Here is an 18,943-nt window from a genome sequence, read left to right as displayed (position 1 = left end):
TTCTTGTGGGAATAGCCTACCTTCTTGACATCAGATTTTCTACTTCAGTCTCATAACCAGTGAGACTGACCCAGAGATGAATCAACTTTTTTAGTGAAGTAACACCGTAGTTGTGTTTGAACATGGAGTTTTCAATATATTGTGTTCCCGCTTTTTGAACTGGTTGACTTGGCTTTGCATTAAATAAAATAATTACTGTTTTATCCATTTCTTTTGATTGCAGCTACAAATGTTAAGCTGAACCATGAGTTTTGCATTGCATGATCTACTTATGTGCTGTCGTCGCCTTGAAAATGAGAGAGCTACAGAGCGAAGGGTAACAAGTTTTCTTCTGGTGTGTGTGCCTAAGGCAATGAAGGGAACCATTAATAATTCTTCTTCTTGAAATAAATTTTCAGAATGAAATTGAAAATTTCAAGCGACTCCTCCGTGATCCTGGAACAGTTCTCCGGCTGGACCAGAATTCTGATTCTGGACATGGAAACCAACTCAATTGGGATGCCGTATTTAGGTAGTTTCCTTTTCCTGTCCAGAGCGAAGGACCTCTCTTTCTTTTTTTTTTTCTCCTCTTTTTGGATGATCACAGTTCTTTTGCATGGAACATCATTATTTTGTTTATCAGGCTTATATTAATACTTACATTCTGCAGATTGAGTCAGACTTCTTTTCAGTTTGTAAACAAGAAATGACTTATGTTAGTCTCTCTCTAAAGGAGCTAAAGTTAAATTAGCCAAAAATTCATGAAGTGGTTCAGTGCAACACTTACCACACACAGACGATGCAGTAGATCTAACTGCTAGGAAACTAATCATTAATTAGGTGGTTGATTTTTCTTACAAAAATAATAGTTACTTTTGTTTATTGAAATTCTCTATGTCTGATTTTCATTGCATAGTTTGTATGTAGATTGGAGATAGCTCATCAGAATTTTTTGAGTTATTTAATTCTTGAAAACACAATGGAAGGGCTGTGGCTTTTCAATTAAAGAAGTTGTGCTTAGAGGTTTATAGAGGCCCATGCTGGAAATAGTCTGCTTTAGGTATACTACAAGGAAAGACTGAGTGGGAGTGTGGTAAGTTCTTAGAGCAGTTGAGCCCAATGTTAATTTCATGTTAAAAGTGCATCTGAAGTATTAGTTTTCATAAGCTGATGTCTAGGCAGCTTTCCAGCATGTTTTTTAGTTGGACAACATTTGAATAGTTCTCATTTCTTAGATGTACCAGTAATACTGTGAGAAGTATTTGATAATTTTTTATGTTGCTTTTGGGATGACCAGTAGCATATGAGAATACAAAAACAGACTTTCAGCTGAATACAAGTAGTAGGACAGAAATTCTACAGTAATTGGCAGTGACAAAACCAGTGAAAGGTTTAATCTATTCATACTATATTTTAATTGCAAATGATAGAGAAATAGGACTTGAAGGGGCTATTATTATTTTGTGGTGTAATGTTGTATCATAAATAAAAACTTGGTATTGCATTTTTTCTAGTTAAAAATATTGTATGTAACATCATGCAAAGTTAATAGGAAAGTTTGCTTCCTATTCAGGTTGCTTTTGAATTATCTTAAAAACTAAAAGCAATTTTCGTTGCTTTTAGTTTTTAATAATTAGTATTATGAAAAGGTTAAGTGCCAGTGTTCTAGCTTAAAACATTTACCTGTTCTATTAGTCATAAATTTGCAGATCTTTCATTGGTATCTCTTATATTTTTGAAGTGTCTTGAAGAAATATTTCCAGAAAGAAATGGAAAACCTCAGACTGACAAAACCAAATGCATCTGCTTCAACCCAAAGTTCCAGACAGAAGAGGATGCAAGAGATTGGCAGCCTGGTCAAATATTTCATCAGACGTGCTAATAGAAGTCAGTAATAAATGGTCGTATAAAATTATTGTTTTGTTTTGATGTCTTAAACTTCAGATTCCTTCCCTGAAGTGAATTACCAGGGTGGAATTCATCTTGGTTGCTTCCAGACATTTACAATTCAAATATCTTCATGTGAGTTAGTCCTTTGTGTCTCTGTCCTTGTTCATGATCACTGTGCCTTTTTCTGATTATTCAGTGTGCTTATAACTGGTGTATCTTCTCCTCTCTCATGCATAATTTCATTCTTAGAAGCAGTTTAAATAGATGATCTCTAACAGAATGGTTTCTGAACTGTAGTTTTATTTTTAAGTAAACATAGAAGTGTTCATTTTACAAGCAATTAATTCCACGTTTATTTGGCACGCTTTGGATTAATTGGAGTCTACTGTTGTTTTTTCCCATAGGAGGTCCCAGACTGGAATGCCAGGAACTTCTGAATTATGTCTTGCAAATTATAAAAGATCCAACAAGTTGTGCTGCTTATGGCTCTGACTGTAGTAGTATACTCCTAAAAGATATCCTCTCAGTAAGGAAGTATTGGTGTGAGATACACCAGCAACAGTGGCCAGGTAACATTTTCACACCTTCTTAGAAATGTCTTCTACTAGTATGGAAGTATGTTTAGGGGCATTTTAATTGTTTGATGCTTTCCCTGCAATGCCATGTTGTATGAAGTTTTACAAAAACCTTTATTAAATTTTGTGTCAGCATTGAAGACATAGCATTGAAATATACAGAGCAGCAAAGATTAGGAATTGATTTTTCTTTCTGCTTACTGTTTGTGTATTGCTCGCTGAAACATGCGGTTACAAAAAATGGAGTTATGTGCAAGTTCCGTGGAGGGTTTAACATGTCTAATGATTTTAATATGTATAAAGAATCCATGGAACATGTGTACAGGAAATAACCTGTAAACAACTGCTCACCAACATCAGTGTTACAGAGGCTATTAGGTACTGGCTGGTATAGTTTTGGAAGAGTTAATGTACTAATATCAAATTTTATTATTTGAGTTTTGTTGGCTCATGGAAGTCTAAAAAAGCATTGATTCACTGTTGTTAGGCAAAAGAAGGTGGTAGAAATTTTACAGTTTAGTTTGTTGAATGTTGCATCTGTAATTCTGGAGAAAGTGTACAAGTGAAGCATAGAACTTTGCATTATTTGCATGGTGTAGTGTTTTAGAGTTAGTTTGTTTTCTGAAAAACGTTTTCTGAGAAAATGTTCTGCTCTGTAGCTTAAAGAGTTGCTTAACTCCAGGATGGAAATAAATTTGCAGAGGAGTCTAGTAATACTGGGGGTCAAAATGGAGGCCAAAAATTTTGTGTAAGGCTGGCAAAGCTAGGAGGCTGAACTGTACCAGTATGGTATGGGAGATGTGATAAGAAAATTGGAGAGACTGAGGGTGGGATCAGAGAAGCTAAAGAAGATGGTACCATTTGGCTGAGAGGTAGAACTAGAAATTGGAGGTTGGAGGGGAAGCTTGAAATGTTTGCGGGAGCTGCCTGAAGCTAGGAACCAGTGAGGTGGGGGGAGAAGACAAAGGGGGCTGTCACCCCGCAGGTAAGAACTGGAAACTCAGGTAAGATTGAGAATAGGCAGGTAGGGAATGGGACAAGAAGCCAAGGGTGTTGGAGACAGATATTGAAGAAGACAAAGAAGAGAAATGGAGTGTGAGTGTCAAGGGAAGGGTTCGTACAGGTTGCATGAGAAGCCTGTGGAAGTTGTTGTGTAGCGGTAGGTAGCTTAGGAACACGTGAGCTGAATATGGCCTGAAGCACCTAAGGGAGGGGCACAGTGGAATGTAGTCACTGAAGTGAGGCAGGGCTGAAGGCCATAAATCTAGAGGAGGTTAGATTTAAATCTGTTATATGAAGCAAGTTGCGGTATTAGAGGAAGAATATATGAGCTTTATGAAGGTTATCATAACCTTTGCTAGTGATTCCAACTTAATGCTTGTTTATAAAATCTTGAGTGCAATTAATAAGTTTGTTTTCTGCTGATAAAATCAGCGACGTGGTACAGGAGTTGAAGATTTGAATGGAATAGAATAGTTCAGTTGGAAGGGACCATCAGAGAGCGTCAAGTCCAACTGCCTGGCCACCTCAGGACTAACCAAAAGTTAAAGCATACTCATGAGGGCATTGTCCGTTTGACGCTTGAACATTGACAGGTGTGGGGCATCAGCCACCTCTCTAGGAAGCCTGTGTTTGACCACCCTCACCATAAAAAAAAAAAAATTCTAGTGCCTAATCTGACCCTCCCCGGTGCAGCTTTGTGCTGTTCTGACATGTCCTGTCAGCAGTTACCAGGGAGAAGACACCAACACCTCCCTCTGTGCTTCCCTCCTCAGGATTAGAACATGGATTCCAGCTGTTGCTCCAAAGCAGTTAGATTTGGCAAGCAGCTACCTACTTCATGAGGCCCTTTTATCTTTTGGAAGTTCTGAGCTACTTGATGTAGATAATCATTGTCTTAAAAATTCTGAGGAGCTCTCATATTGGTGTATATTGTCTGCATTGTCAAAGGACTCGCCAAACTCCAGTAGAAGCTATATTTCAGCAGAAGCTGAATGCAGCCTTACTAAGGAAACCAGAAGACCCATGAGGTGCTCATGGGGCTGTGCACCCCATGCATCTTGGGCATTGACTTTTTAATGAGTGGATATTTTAGGGATCCATGAGGACATCAATGGGCATTTGATACTATCACTCTAGAAATGACTGAGGACACTCCTTTGCTCAACTGCTTGACCCTCTCAAAAGGAGGGGGAGTGAGGACTGCAGCAGACATTACCTCAGTTGTTACGGGTTGCAACTTGGTGCACTGGTGACAATGTTGGGCCAGCACAGATTTACACAGTCCTGTACATGGGTCTTATCAAAGGCCTGGAAAGTTCAGGGGTAACTGCTCAAACCCATTCACCATTCAGCAACCCCATCTGGCTAGTGTGAAAGTCCAGTGAGGATTGGAGATTAACCAGAGATGTAACATCAACCTTGAACACAGCAGTACCAGATGTTTGAACTACAGTAGGAACTGAAAGCAAAGTTTGCTACTGAGTATGTGACTTTTGACACAGATAATGTATTTTGTTTTCTGTTTCTCTGGCCCCTGAGTGTAAATCACAGTTTCTCTTTACCTGGAGAGAAGTAGAACATGCTTAGAACTTTTCTGCCACAAGGAAGGACACCTAGCCCATCTGTCACAGACTTGTACAAAAGGTTTTGGAAGAAGGCAGTGCTTCAGAGCACTTAAAGTACATTCATGACTTTGTAATATGGGGAAACATTGTCTAAGAGTTGAGTGTATAGCAAAAGCGAAGAGATGATTGGGATTTTACTAAAGGCAAGATTCACACTCAAAGGAGGTAAAAAAACATGTGCAAGAAATAGTTTCTTTGTGTCAAATGGCAAGATGTGCTGTCGTATTTCAGCTGATGTGATTTACAGAATCAAGGCAATGTACTGCTGACTAATAAAAAGGAAACAATTTTTTCTTGGAATGGTGAGATTTTGGCAAATGCACATCTCTGGATACAGTCTGCCTATGGATCAAGTCACCAGGAAAAAGGTGACATTCAGGTGACAAACTGAGCAACAGTTGAGATCCAACTATAGGCTACCAGGTATATACCCTGTCAGAAGAAATGTTACCCATCTGTGAATGAATCTGGGCTGCATTTGAAATACTGGAAATGAAATCAGAAATGTTTCTGGCCCTTCTGCTGGTCCTTCACTGTGTGACAAAAGGAGAAATGCCTTTGACTTACTATGTACCAAGTGATACTTGGAATAAATGGGCAGCCTTAATAACCCAGTGGGCTCATAAGGGCAAGGAGGCATGCTTGGGCTTGCTGGAGGAGTTGATGGATTGGCCCAAACATTGTGATTTCTGGGGTGCCACCCAAGGTATTACCATATGCTCAAGCCCTGAAATATAACAGATTTTCAAAAGGTTAGTAATATGGTGTGTTTTCTAATGGTTCTTGCCTAATTGTTGGCAATCAGCAAAAATGGAAAGCTGTCGTTTGGAATCCTGTCCAGCAGGTGATAAATACGTATGAAGATGAAGGGTGGTCAAGTCAAGGGAGACATAGACATAACTGGACAGAGTCCAACAAAGGACCATGAAGATGATTGAGGGACTGGAACATCTCATATGAGGATTGTGATTGAACTGTGACTGTTTAGCCTGAAGAGGAGAAGGCTCAGGGGTATCTTATAGTGTACACAAATGCCTGAAGCAAGGGTGCAAAGAGGGTGAAACCAGGCTCTTTTCAGTGGTGCCCAGGGACAAGACAAGGGGTAGTGGGCACAAACTTAAATGCAAGAGGTTCCATATGAATGCCAGGAAGTGTCTTCATGGCATTGAAGGTGATGGAGCACAGGCAGAGATTGCCTAGAGGGGTTGTCAGATCTCCTTCCTTGGAGATGTTCAAAAGCTGCCTGCGTGTGGTTTTGGACAAGCTGCTCTGGGTGTCCCTGCTTGAGGAGGGTATTGGACCAGATGGCTTCCAGAGGTCCCTTCCAACCACTCTGTGATCCCCAAGCCTTAAGAAACAGGACTGACATTTTTTATTGCCTACAGTTTCAGGAAAGGAGGCTGGAAAATGTCCCAAATAGTAGCTAAATCTCTAATAAAGAAAAAAAAACAATGCAAAGAAAGGATTGATATTACCAAGGAGGCTTCTCTATTCTCCTGTTGCTTAACAAACTACTCTTCTTCTTAGGTAATCTTAAGTAATCTCAATACCCTGACGCTCTGTTTGCTGTGCCACCCCCTGCTGCTGAAGTTAGTTTTCAGGGCTTGACTTCACCTGTCTATTGTAGGAGTTAAGGCAGAGATGGATCTATCCCAGTGTTACTGCTATCTACAGAGAACTGTCCTTGATAGCCTGAGAACTGTGGGAAGAATGGCAATAAACAACAGAACCATGCATTGTCACATATGCAAGGACCAACAGACTTTCTGTTCTTCGGAAGAATCTGCAGAAGATCTCTTCTTCAGCAGCCTCTTTTCCCTGCCTCTTCACATAGGTCGTCCACCCCCAATGTTGTCCTCGCATTGTTGCAGGCTTCTCTGAGATGTTTTTGCAACACCACAGGCCTGAAGCAGCACGAAGAATCATAGAATCATTAAGGTTGGAAAAGACCTTCAAGGTCAGCTGGTCCAACCATCACCCTACCACCAATGTCAGCGATCACATCCCTAAGTGCCAGGTCCAGCCTTTCCTTAAACACCCCCAGGGACAGTGACTCCACCATCTCCCTGAGCAACCTGTTCCAATGCCTGACTGCTCTTTCTGAGAAGAAATGTCTCCTCATTTCCAACCTAAACCTCTCCTGGCGCAACTTGAGGCTGTTGCCTCTAGATCTATCACTAGTCACCTGTGAGAAGAAGCTGACCCCCAGCTCCCCACACCTTCCTTTCAGGTAGTTGGGGGGAACAATAGGGTTTTCCCTGAGCCTTCTCTTCTCCAGACTAAACAACCCCAGTTCCCTCAGCCACTCCTCATAGGACTTGTGTTCCAGGCCCTTCACCGGCATCATAGCCCTTCTCTGGACACGTTCCAGGGCCTCGATGTTCTTATAGTGAGGGGCCCAAAGCTGAACGCAGTACTCGAGGTGCAGCCTCACCAGAGCTGAGTACAGGGGGACGATCACTTCCCTGGTCCTGCTGGTTACACTATTCCTGATACAAACCAGGATGCGATTGGCTCTCTTGGCCACGTGGGCACGCTGCTGGCTCATGTTCAGGCGAGCATCGACATCAGATCCTTTTCCTCTGCACAGCTTTCCAGTCACTCCCCCAAGCCTGTAGCGCTGCATGGGATTGTTGTGGCCAAAGTGCGGGACCCAGCATTTAGCCATGTTGAACCTCATCCCATTGGCCTCTGCCCATCGACCTATACTGTCCCTCTGCTGGGCCTTTCTACCCTCCAGCAGATCAATGCTTCCCCCCAACTTGGTGTGCTCTGCAAACTTACTGAGGGTTTGCTCAATTCGCTCATCCAAATCATCAACAAAGATATTAAAGAGGATGGACCCCAACACTGACCCCTGGGGAACACTGCTGGTGATGGGTCGCCAGCTGGATTTCACTCCATTCACCACCACTCTCTGGGCCCGGCTGTCCATCCAGTTTTTAACCCAGTAAAGAGTGTACCTGTCCAAGCCATGGGCTGCCAGCTTCTCCAGGAGACCACTGTGGGAGACTGTGTCAAAGGCCTTGCTGAAGTCTAGGTAGACTACGTCAACAGCCTTTCCGTCATCTACCAGGTGGTCACCCGATCATAGGAGAAGAAGATGAGGTTGGTCAGGCAGGACTTGCCTTTCATGAACCCATGCTGACTGGGCCTGATCCCCTGGCAGTCCTGCATACATAGTGTGATTGCATTCAAGATGACCTGTTCCATCACCTTTCCTGGCACCGAGGTCAGGCTGACAGGCCTGTAGTTCCCTGGTTCCTCCTTACGACCCTTATAGATGGGTGTCACATTAGCAAGTCTCCAGTCACCCGGGACCTGTCTGGATGACCATGACCGCTGATAGATGATGGAAGCCGGCCCAGCAATCACATCCGCCAACTCTGTCAGCACCCTCGGGTAGATCCCATCTGGCCCCGTGGACTAGTGACAGTCCAGGTGAAGCAGCAGGTCTCTTAACTGTTTCCACCTGAACTGTGTGTGTGGGGGGGTTCTTCTGAGCCTCGTCCTAGACTTCCAGGTTGGGAGGATGAATATACCCTGAGGATAAGGGCTGGGTAAGAGTGGGAAGAGGAGATGGAGGACAGCATGAAAACTGTGTTTGAAAGGATCATGAAGGGTCTTGGCTCACTTAGATGAGGCTTGACGGAGGCTTGGGAACGTGAAAGTCTAGAGAGGTGGCAGGAGTAGCAGTTCCAGTATGAAAAGACAGTAGACAATGCTCTTAAGCAGTGACTGATGTGCAACCTATTGGACTTGGAGAAAAAAGACAAGTCAAAAAGTGAAGGGGACTGCAACTGCTCCAATGACTTGTGTGGGGGACTGGTTCACAAATTGTCTATCCAAGTGTTTTAAGTAGAGCTAGGAGGATGGTGCATGACAGCAGGGTTTAGAGATGATTTTTACAATTTAGGCTTTTGTATCTCTATGAATGGAGGTGTTGTGCCTGCTTGTTTAGTTTGGTTAGGTTAATAAGATTTTGTTAATGTTAGTTTTCAGTAGACCCTGATGGCCTCCAGAAGATGGATTGTATCGCTGGCTGTTATACTTATCCCTTTCCTATATTCAGATCTTGATTTTTAAAAAATCGTATGCAGTATTTACCTTCTTACCTGTTGATCTCAGTGTATGTTATGGCTGTATTGGCTTTCCCAGGGAATCACAGAAGCAGAGAATAGTTTATCATCCCAGATTCCTAGTCCAGCCTCCTTGAAGCAAGCTCAGCTATGAGATCAGACCAGCTGGTGATGTGGGATCAAATTTTCTTTTTTTTTTAATGCTTTTTGTTGACTAGCTTGTTTTGCCGCAAGTCTTACTCTTCTTTAGATTCTTGGCTTTGCGTAAATCTGTCTGCTTTCCTTCTGTGCGTGTTCTTTGAGGGGAGGTCAGCAGGGAGCACAGAGAGTTGTTGTGAATCGAGTTCAACCAGAAAGTGCTCTGTGGGTGTGACAGCAGGAGTGGTTTCCCAACCTGAGGAGGTTTCAGTACAGAAATCCCCCCCTGGGTTAGGGAGCTTTGGGCTATTGTGGCCTTGAGCTGCTGTGCAATTGCAATTGTGTAGGACTCCCAGTTTTGAGAGCATTGGAAATGCTGGCTTCAAGTTTCTTACTGAGGGTCCATCATCTTGCAGTGAGATCACTGATGCACATTCCATTTCCACCCTTTATGTAGAAGAAACACGGTTAAATCAGGTGTTGGCACTGTTGTCTCCAGCTTAAAGGTTTGTGACCCAGTAATGTAGGGCTGTGAGGCAACCCTGATTCCCATGATACAGTCACCTGAGTGCTGCAAATGGCCCTATGCCTGCTTGGGAAGAATGTGTTGGTATCGCTTTTGAGTAAGAGGCCCAAGTTATGAAAGACCTGGTGAAGGTGGCATTTTAAGTCCTGCAGGACCCTGCCAAGATGTTCATAAATCTACCAAGGCCTGCACGACAGTGAAACAGTAGCCCTAGCAGTTTTTTTGTAGTTGTCCTGAGCTGGCTTCTCCATAGTTCAGCTGAGATCAAAACTCTGGATGAAGTCATTGATACTCCATGCATGGAGTATTCAAGATATTTTGAACACCTCAGAGGCCTTGATCCTGACTGTCTGTCGAGAGCTCGTTCACCCTAAACTGACGAACTAGTCGCTAGTAGAGTTGAGTTTTGTCAGGCTCGTCTAGGTGATGGTCAGTCTGGTGAACAAATCTGCAGACTCCTGAAGTTCATTCAAGGGTGGTGAAAGTATGGGGCCAGTTCTTGACAGAAGGCCCCAGTGGTTCCCCTTCCATTGGGAAGTTTTGTGGTAATTGGTCATTCTGCATCCCAAGGATTATATGAGCTCAGAGCATGACTGTGAGCCAAGCAGTCATAGTGGCTGGGATTCCCAAAAGATCATTCTGGTTTTATATCTTATTAGAGAAAAGGAGGCCTGAGAGAGGTGGATGCCCATTCTTTCAAAGCGTCCTCCCAGCACAGCTACTAAAGTCATAGGACTGAGCCAGTATTCCTGGTGTGGATGTTTGCAGTGGCTACTCTCCATTTGAGGACTGAGGGACAGTATCATGTCATTTGAAGATGGCATGAAGCAAATAGTAATAAGGCATTTGTGTTTGTCATGTTAAACTTACAATGATGGTGGATCAGTGATGTGCTACTCTGATATGCATGATGCTCACGGAAGGACGGTGTGGTGATTTTAAATGGGCCTTGAGATAAGAAAGCAAAAATCTTTGGAAGGGACCTTTCCCTCAGAAAATTTTTTAAATGAATACAAAGTATGGATGTGTGGCTCTGGGGTCTGGAGTAAACTATCTGAACTGCTTCTGAAGGAAATACGGGGAGCCTCAGTACCAATTGCTCTGATCTGTTGACCTGTTGCTGCTGCACCAAATTCTTTGTTAATGTATTTGTAGCTGTAAATTGCTTCTGAGTACTTTTATTGTGTATTCCACAGAAAATGGAGCCCACTGCTCTAAGCAGTCAATGTAGAGTGGAAAGAGTTGAATGTAGAAGTAGTTGTGAAAGTTGGCCACATGGCTGTAGCCACTTTGCTCTGTGTAACACAAAACAGATTTTATCCCGGCTCAGAATGAATATAACTTTACTTCCAGTGCAGACAAGACCACATTCATTTTCTCTCTCTCTCTTTTTTTTTTCCTGGTTAACTTTAGTGGATAATGACATACAGCTGAATTCAGAAAGGTGGTTTATGTGTATTTAATGTGATATTTGGTGGTTTATGTATATTTAATTTAATTGGTTTATGTATATTTAATGTAATATTTTGCTTCCAGCATTTTTAATGTAATCATTTTAATTTAATCTTCTTAAATATGTCTTAAATATGTCTTAAATATATGTCTATATATGTATAATTGTGTATTTATAACATCTCCACACTATTACATATACTTTCAAAATACATTTGCAGATCTGCTGATGCTGTATGGACAATTTTACCTTACACCTTCTGGGAAGATGAATAGAGTCTTGGTGGCTAGGATAATTCACACACTAATGAGGGGATATTGCTTCCAGACTGATGAGTTGAAATGTGATGTGTTTAACTTCTTTTCAAGAGCAATGCAGTGTGCGAGGTATGTTGCAAGTGTTCCTTTTTATGTTAATACCTGCTTTTATAGATAATAACTATTTAAAGTATTTTGGATTAAACTCGAGTAGTAGCAGGTAATCCTCTTTAGACATATTTCATTGTTCTGTCTTTGAACGCTTTTAATAAATTCTTTATTAATAACTTCTGCACTTGTTAGGCAAATAACATTCAGATTAGAGTTACATGCTAGTATTTACTTTTAAATAATTTGTGTGAAAAGAAGTATGATTATTCATTCTGGAAGTTTGAGTCTTTGGTTTATATTGCAGGCAAGACAGAAATATTGCGGGCCTGGATCATATTATTGCAGCAATGAATATCTTCTTCAATACATTTGCTGTTAACTGTCGCAAACGGATTTGTAAAATTGGAGAAGAAATTTTGCCTACAGTGCTTTATATATGGACTCAGTATAGACCAAAAGATTCCTTGAAGGAATCAATAATTGAGTTATTTCGTCTCCAAGTTCATATGCATCATCCAAAGGGTGCAAAATCTCAGGAAAAAGGTACTATTGAAAGCTCCCTGTTTTATTTCTAGCACTGTATGTGATAGCTCAAATTATTGTGCTAGTTTTCTGAATTTTGTTACCGAGTCTTGGAAATGCTGATGGAAATGATGATTACTTGCCAGTAGTTTTATTCTACAGATCTACACTGAAAATGAGTTTTCAAATTGTATGCATTACAATTTCAATTTGTATGCACTGTGTGCAAATTGTATGCATTAATTGCATTAAGTCCTGTAAAGTTTGGTTGTTTTTATCCTAAAGTTATTACTAAATCAAAGCACAAAGTCTTTGGCAAAGGGAATAGTAGTTCAGATTGAATTTAGATTGCCGTATGTATCATATACTCATGAGTGTTAGGAAATGATTGCAGTCTGACTTACTATATAATACTGACCAGAAAACATCACTCAGTAATTTCTGTTTGCCTGTCATGGCCTAGTTTGGTTATAGCATCATTATTTTTTTAAAAAGATGGTTATTTTTGACTGACTACAAATGGCAAAGAGTTTACTATTAGTCAATACAACAGCTTACCCACTGCATTTCATTGTAGTCTTTCTAGTTAGATAAAGAATTGAATATTTCAAAATTCTTCCCTATGCTTATATACTATGATTAAGTTATCTTTTAAGTTTTTTCACTTTTTTACTTCATTCATTCTCCATTATAAGACTTATTCTGCAGGCCTGCATTTGTTGTTTTGTGTGCTCTGCTCTGATTTTTGCTATATTTTTTATTGTCTAATTAGGTTTATATATTGTATGAAGTGAGTGGCACATGTTATCTTTTAATTTTTCTTGCATGTACAGGTGCATATGACTCTAAAAAATGGCAAAGTATCTTACATAACCTATATGATTTACTGGTGAATGAAATAAATCTCATAGGCAGTAGAGGAAGGTATTCTTCAGGCTCAAGAACTACTGCTGTGAAGGAAAGTTTGATTGGATTAATGGCTGATATTTGTCATCAGGTAACATTTTTATCTGAATATAAATTTGATGTATATACTTATGGTATTGTACATTTTCCTTTTTAAAGTAATATGTCTTTAACACTTCCTAAAGATCATTTACTGAAGTATTAGTTCCTTTTCTGTGCTCTGTTGTGTTAGTTTTTAGTTTTTGTGCAGGTTAGAAGTGTTTGGACTTTTAAATTATACTATTTTTCACTAGTGTTTCGTATTAGAATGGAAGCATAAACTCTGTTGCAGTAAGAAATTATAACTAATACCACTTAATTGCCTCATAAGAGGCTTTAAACAGTAAAAATGGACCAGTTTAGTTTGACATTTCAATTTTTCTTTTTTGTTTACTTTCTAATTTCTCTTCATGAAGGTATTTACAGAGGATACAAAAGTTCTGGAAGTTACCCAGTCGTATACCATTTCGCAGTCCAGTGATGAAACAGTACCAAGCAAGCGCAGGAGGATTGAACTAGACTGGGAGGTAATTCGAGAAAACCTGCAAAGATCACAGAAGGATTTTGATGTCATACCTTGGTAATAACATCTTTACATGAAACAAATACCACTACAGACATCTTAATAAGTTAAATTATTTTCCTGAATACGTTGTGCTTTCAAATTAGGTGTCTGCACGTGCTGTATATCTAAGCAGTAAGCTTAGATTATCACAGCATTTGGAAAGTAGCGAGTAGTGGTTTTGGCACTCTTGCTTTAAAATTTTGATACGTATGGTTTCCTGAGGAATAACAAATGGCATCTGGTAAATTGTGTTGCAGTGCATAACATATTACAGCCTCTTATTTTTTATCTGTCTTTTGTGCTAGATATTACCAGTCTTCATGTAAGTGAATGTGTCATCCAGCTCATGAGTATTAGGAAATGAAGTTGAGGTTTACTGCTGCCTTAAGCTGGCTGGGTCATGGAACAGCAACCATTAACAGTTAGGCTGTTCTGAACTACTTCTCGCAGTTTGCCTTAGTACCTTGCCTAAAAACTGTTGAAGTGCACGGCCTGGCATCTTAGCTTGGACACCAATGAAGGTGAATTTTTGTTGACATTAGGGACTTCTGAACTGTTCATAATCTTCCACTGGCTGCCACAGGCGAAAGAATCTAGCAGAGAGTAGAGATACCTAGGTTTTTCCAGGACTTACCAACTGTAGTCCTAAGCTCAAGAATGTTGACTTTTTAGCTTCGGTAGATTACACTAAATGATTTTGCTGTCACCGTTCCTCCCTTTTTTACACCGTTCCTCCCTTTTTTACTTTTCTTGGAAATTGCTGTATAGGATACTAGAACTCTAGCTGTTTGTGAATTGGGTTGTGAGCAGCGCAAGGTGTGTGTTTAATGCTCACTCTTGAGACAAAGTGACTGTTTAGGACCTGACTGAGAAGTTAGCCCACTGTTCTGAGGAGAGGTAGCAGTCTCCAAGAAGTACTATGGAGTTGCATCCATTGATATGAACAAAATGCTTTCAAAATTCACCATTCTCAGCTTAACTTTTTGTTCATTTGATGAATCTTGATTTTCATATTTGCTGAGTGTTGTCATTTTTATGTAGTTTCTTCCTGGAAGTCACTTCCTGAGTCAGAGTGTGTAACAAGCTAGTCTAGCGGAAGGACAAAAATAATTTTCTTGTCTGAATTTTTTTTTTCATGTTCAGAAGCCAATGAAGTCAGCTTGTAAGAAACTTTTAGTGATAGTGAGGCTAGACAGGCAGACTTCCCAAGTGAAAAAGTAGAACTGCTGAATCTTTAACCTTTGATGATAAACAAATCAGCTGAATACTAGAAAATATAAATGTGAAAAGGCAATCAGAGAATACAGTGTTCATTAACTTTTGAAGACACATTTATGTATGATTCATATTGATTGCTTCACATTGTGTTTTCAAGGTTACAGATTACAACTCGATTACTATCAAAGTATCCCATGAGTCTTCCTAACTGCGAGCTACCTCCCTTACTCAATATACTTCACCAGTTACTGCCTCAGCAGCGACGTGGAGAAAGGACCCCTTATGTGCTGAAGTGTCTTAAAGAGGTAGCTTTGTGTCAAAACCAGAAAACTGATTTGAAAAGCACCTACAAGTTAGAGCTCAAGAGAACCTGGGCAAAAGTTTGGTCTCTTACCATTCGTAGCATAAGTTTTCAGCAAATTGAAGTGGAGAGCTTTGGGTTACTTGGAGCTATGATTCAAGGAAACCTTGTTGTAACAGATAAAGAACTTTGGAAGATATTTTCAGGACCTCCATTGAAACCTTCAAGGTAAAACGGGAAGCAAAGATATTATTTCATGTCTGATTCACATTGCTTTTTACTATGTAACCAAAACCAGTGCATTATTCAAAGTATTATTATTGTTGTTTTTGCGGCTGCATTTGTAGTTAAGAACTAGCCACATCTGTGTTTTAAGCACTTGAAACTGATGTAAATATGTGCATAAGTGTAAAAGCAGAGGTGGAAGAGGAGAGGCAATCATTTTTTAAATGTTAAATCTGACTAAAAATGTAAAATCAGACTGAAAGAGATGTGGTTGGTTTTTCAAAGTTAAAAAGTATGATTTCTTCTACATATATATTTGATTCTGAAATTAGTGTCCGGAAACAGTCTTTAAAATAAACAGGAAACATCTGTATTAGCAAAAATATGGCTTTTAAAAATGCAGGTTCTAATAAAGGAGTTTTCTAGTATGTATGCTATTAAGTTGTTTGTGCATTTGATGCTCCCCAAAAGTGCAAAAATACTGACTTTGCTCTCTCAAATACCCATTTGTTTTTTTCTCATAAATGCCCTCTGTTCCTTTTTTTATTACAGTTCTGCAGTATGTTGTTTAGCATTACTGATGTCTGCCTATTCAGTGCCAGAAAATTTGGACATAGGAATGGATCAGAGTAATTGTGAAAGAAATCTGGTTTCTGTATTAAAGGAGGCAATAATGAAATGGGTACTGTCCTGCTGTTTGGAGGAAGAAATGGAAGAATGTCTGAAGTTGCCTCCTGTGCTCTGCAGGTAGAGTCTTCGTGGCATAATTTTATGTAAACTTGCCCTGTAATGCAGAAGACTGTTCAGGGGAAAGTGGATTTGCAGAACCGTATGATGGTACTGCTTTGGTAGAGTTAGGTTTTTTAAGCTTACTGTAGGATATCATTTTTGGGGACATAGTTTAGTCATCTACCCATAGCATAGCACATACAGGAAGTATGTGTTAGAAATCTTAAGTGAAAATTTAAGCCACTTTGAAGGTACACATTGAATCTTGTCAGTGTTTGTGCACACTACAGGAATCCCAAGAGCATGTCTGATTGAAAAAAAATACAAAATAATTCAAAATAGTTTTCTTTTTTTTTTTCAGTGATTTTCCTCATCTTATGATACAAAAAATTCTTGTGAGCCTTACAATGAAGAACAGTAGAGCTGCTATGATTTTTTTCCAAAATGATGCTAAATGGTATGTTTTTAAATCAATCATTATAAATATTTATGCTTCTTATATTTGCTATTTTATCAAGCAGAGACAATGAAATGCATAAATGTTCATTGAGCTCTTTTGCATCTTTCTGTACAACATTGTCAGTACCCCATAAAAATAAGAGTTTTTGCTATTTGTTAAGATGCTCTAAGCAGATGTTGAAATATTAGCAGATGTTGCTGACAGTCAAAGATTCACGTACTGAAAAAAATATCTTAGGAGGAATAAGTTTCTCAAGCAATACAGCTAAATATTTGTCTCTTTACACACAAATATGTTAGATACTTTTAACTCCATAATATCATATTTTTCAAATAATTTGTAACTTTATACAAATATATATTCATGCTTGTTAACATTAACTTCCATTGTAAAGGAAGCATATACTTTAGGATTTTTCATGAAAATCAGAGGAAATCTGTAAAGGTTAGGTGATTAATTTCTGCGTCCTTAGGCTACTCAGTATTTGTGGCCCCAGTTACAAGTTACTCAAGTCTCTTGGAGTCATTCTAAGAATGCTGTTGCATCTTTCTCTGATGCATATGTTTGAGCTCCTGGACTATATCCAGCTTCCTCTTAATGAAATTAAAGTGTGTATAACTTCTTGTAATGAAAGATAAAAACATTAGTTTCAGGCTTCTTGTGAATTTATGCTGCAATTATGTGAAGTAGATTGATGTCAGCTATCTCAACACAAACCAATTGTTGGTACGTGAGCTGCAGTAGAACTTATGATGCATATACAGGCTTTATTTTTCCTTGTAGTTTCTTCAGACAGAGCCGAAATGGTAAGTATCCATTCCATGGTGAAAGTCACCTCAGAAATAAAAGATTCACCAGTTTCATTAACTTTTTAACAGAAGTTAAAATTTTAAATTTAAAAATTTTATTTTGCCTCTTTTTTAACATTTAAATAATAGTGTTAAGGACTTGTGTTCATATATTGGCTGCTAAAGTAAAAACAATGTCTCTTCTTCAAGTGTGCAGCACTTCCAAGGAAAAGAAGAAAGCGATTTTTCTGATGTTGAAGAGCTGTATCTACAGACAACATTTGATGAAATGGATATTTTCACTAACTTTGCAGTAAACGTTGCAGATAAAAATGTGACTGGTTCGAGACTTGCCATCAACCAAAATCTTAGGGAAACACTGGAGTACTGCCTTTCAACAATGTCAGAAAAGCTTTTAAGTAGCTATGCTCCTGAGGTAAGTTAGAAATTACTGTTGCATCCTTATAGGTGTGCTCCCAAACAATATATTTTCAAGGAAAAGTATAGAGATTTTCATTTCTTTCGTTGCTAAAAATGAACTGCAAACATTTTACAAACTGTCTTCAATAATATGAAACAGAAGTCTGCTTTTGTACATCATTGGCAAACTGTAATTTCCTCAAGTATGTAGGAAGCTACTTTACAGGCTGTGTAGAAGTTGCTACATAAATTTTTGTTACACTACTTCTTGAGATGTTTGCTTCAACTTCTGTGCCCCTGTAATGCTTTAAGCTCTTGCCAGTTTTCAACCAAGATTGCCTGAGGCACAGAGGTCTCACATAGGTTTTGTAAAAAGGCAGCAGTGTAAAGGCATAGAAAGCTGCAAATACAGGCTGTATTAACGAGCACAGCCAGTGCTCAAAGCAGATGATTATCCTCCTCTTCTTGGTGCCCTCTGTGTCTAGAATGCTGCATCCAGTTTTGGGCCTCCCAGGACAAGACACTTGGTGCATTCAGTGAAGGCCACTGAGGTGATTAAGGGCTAAAGCACTTGAGCTGTGAGCAGACACAGAGGGAGCTGGGCTTGTTCAGCCTGGAGCAGGGATGGCTCTGGGGGGACCTAACAGGCTTTGAGGGAGTCTCCCAGTGCCTATAAAGTTATCTGGAAGACACGGCCTGGCTCATCACAGTGGTGCATTGCAGGAGGGTCGGGGACAGCAGGCATAAGCTGAAACAAGAAAGTCACACTGGTGCAAGGAAAGTGTTATAGCTTGAGGACAGTCAAGCAGTGCCACAGCTTGTGCAGAGAGATTGTGTAGTTTTCATCCTTGGAGCTTTTCAAGCTCTGACTGTATCAAGCCCAGAGTAACCTGATCTGACATCAGAGCTGGTCTGCTGTGGGTAGGAGGTTGGACCAGAGACCTCCTGAGGTCTGTTTGAACCTGGATTATCCTGTGATCCATTTTATATCTTCCACTTGTTGAAACAACAGGATCTTTCCGTTGGAGAAAAATCTTGACTTGCAGAAGAAGAGCCAAAGCCTAATGGTGTGAAAAGTTGATGAAGACAAAAGCAGCAGGCTTTTTAAGTTTCCAGCTCCTTTGACAGGCTAGCT

At 39.8% G+C, this 18,943-nt stretch overlaps 1 protein-coding gene across 1 annotated transcript in view; it reads left to right on the top strand.

Annotated features, from left to right (window-relative positions):
- ATM (ATM serine/threonine kinase) overlaps window positions 1–18,943 on the top strand; it is a 77,599-nt gene that overhangs the window by 1,067 nt on the left and 57,589 nt on the right. The window contains exons 2-13 of the mRNA XM_080580601.1: window positions 224–316; window positions 399–511; window positions 1,721–1,866; window positions 2,274–2,438; window positions 11,488–11,653; window positions 11,940–12,178; window positions 12,991–13,154; window positions 13,519–13,682; window positions 15,043–15,414; window positions 15,964–16,158; window positions 16,502–16,597; window positions 17,599–17,824. Coding sequence (XP_080436727.1) covers window positions 245–316; window positions 399–511; window positions 1,721–1,866; window positions 2,274–2,438; window positions 11,488–11,653; window positions 11,940–12,178; window positions 12,991–13,154; window positions 13,519–13,682; window positions 15,043–15,414; window positions 15,964–16,158; window positions 16,502–16,597; window positions 17,599–17,824 — 2,118 coding nt within the window. The 5' untranslated portion in view covers window positions 224–244. The remainder of the gene's footprint in view (window positions 1–223; window positions 317–398; window positions 512–1,720; window positions 1,867–2,273; window positions 2,439–11,487; window positions 11,654–11,939; window positions 12,179–12,990; window positions 13,155–13,518; window positions 13,683–15,042; window positions 15,415–15,963; window positions 16,159–16,501; window positions 16,598–17,598; window positions 17,825–18,943) is intronic.

Source organism: Anser brachyrhynchus (genome assembly GCF_964034855.1).
Source record: "Anser brachyrhynchus genome assembly, chromosome: 1".
Lineage (NCBI taxonomy): Eukaryota > Metazoa > Chordata > Aves > Anseriformes > Anatidae > Anser > Anser brachyrhynchus.
This window is presented reverse-complemented; position numbering and strand designations above follow the sequence as displayed.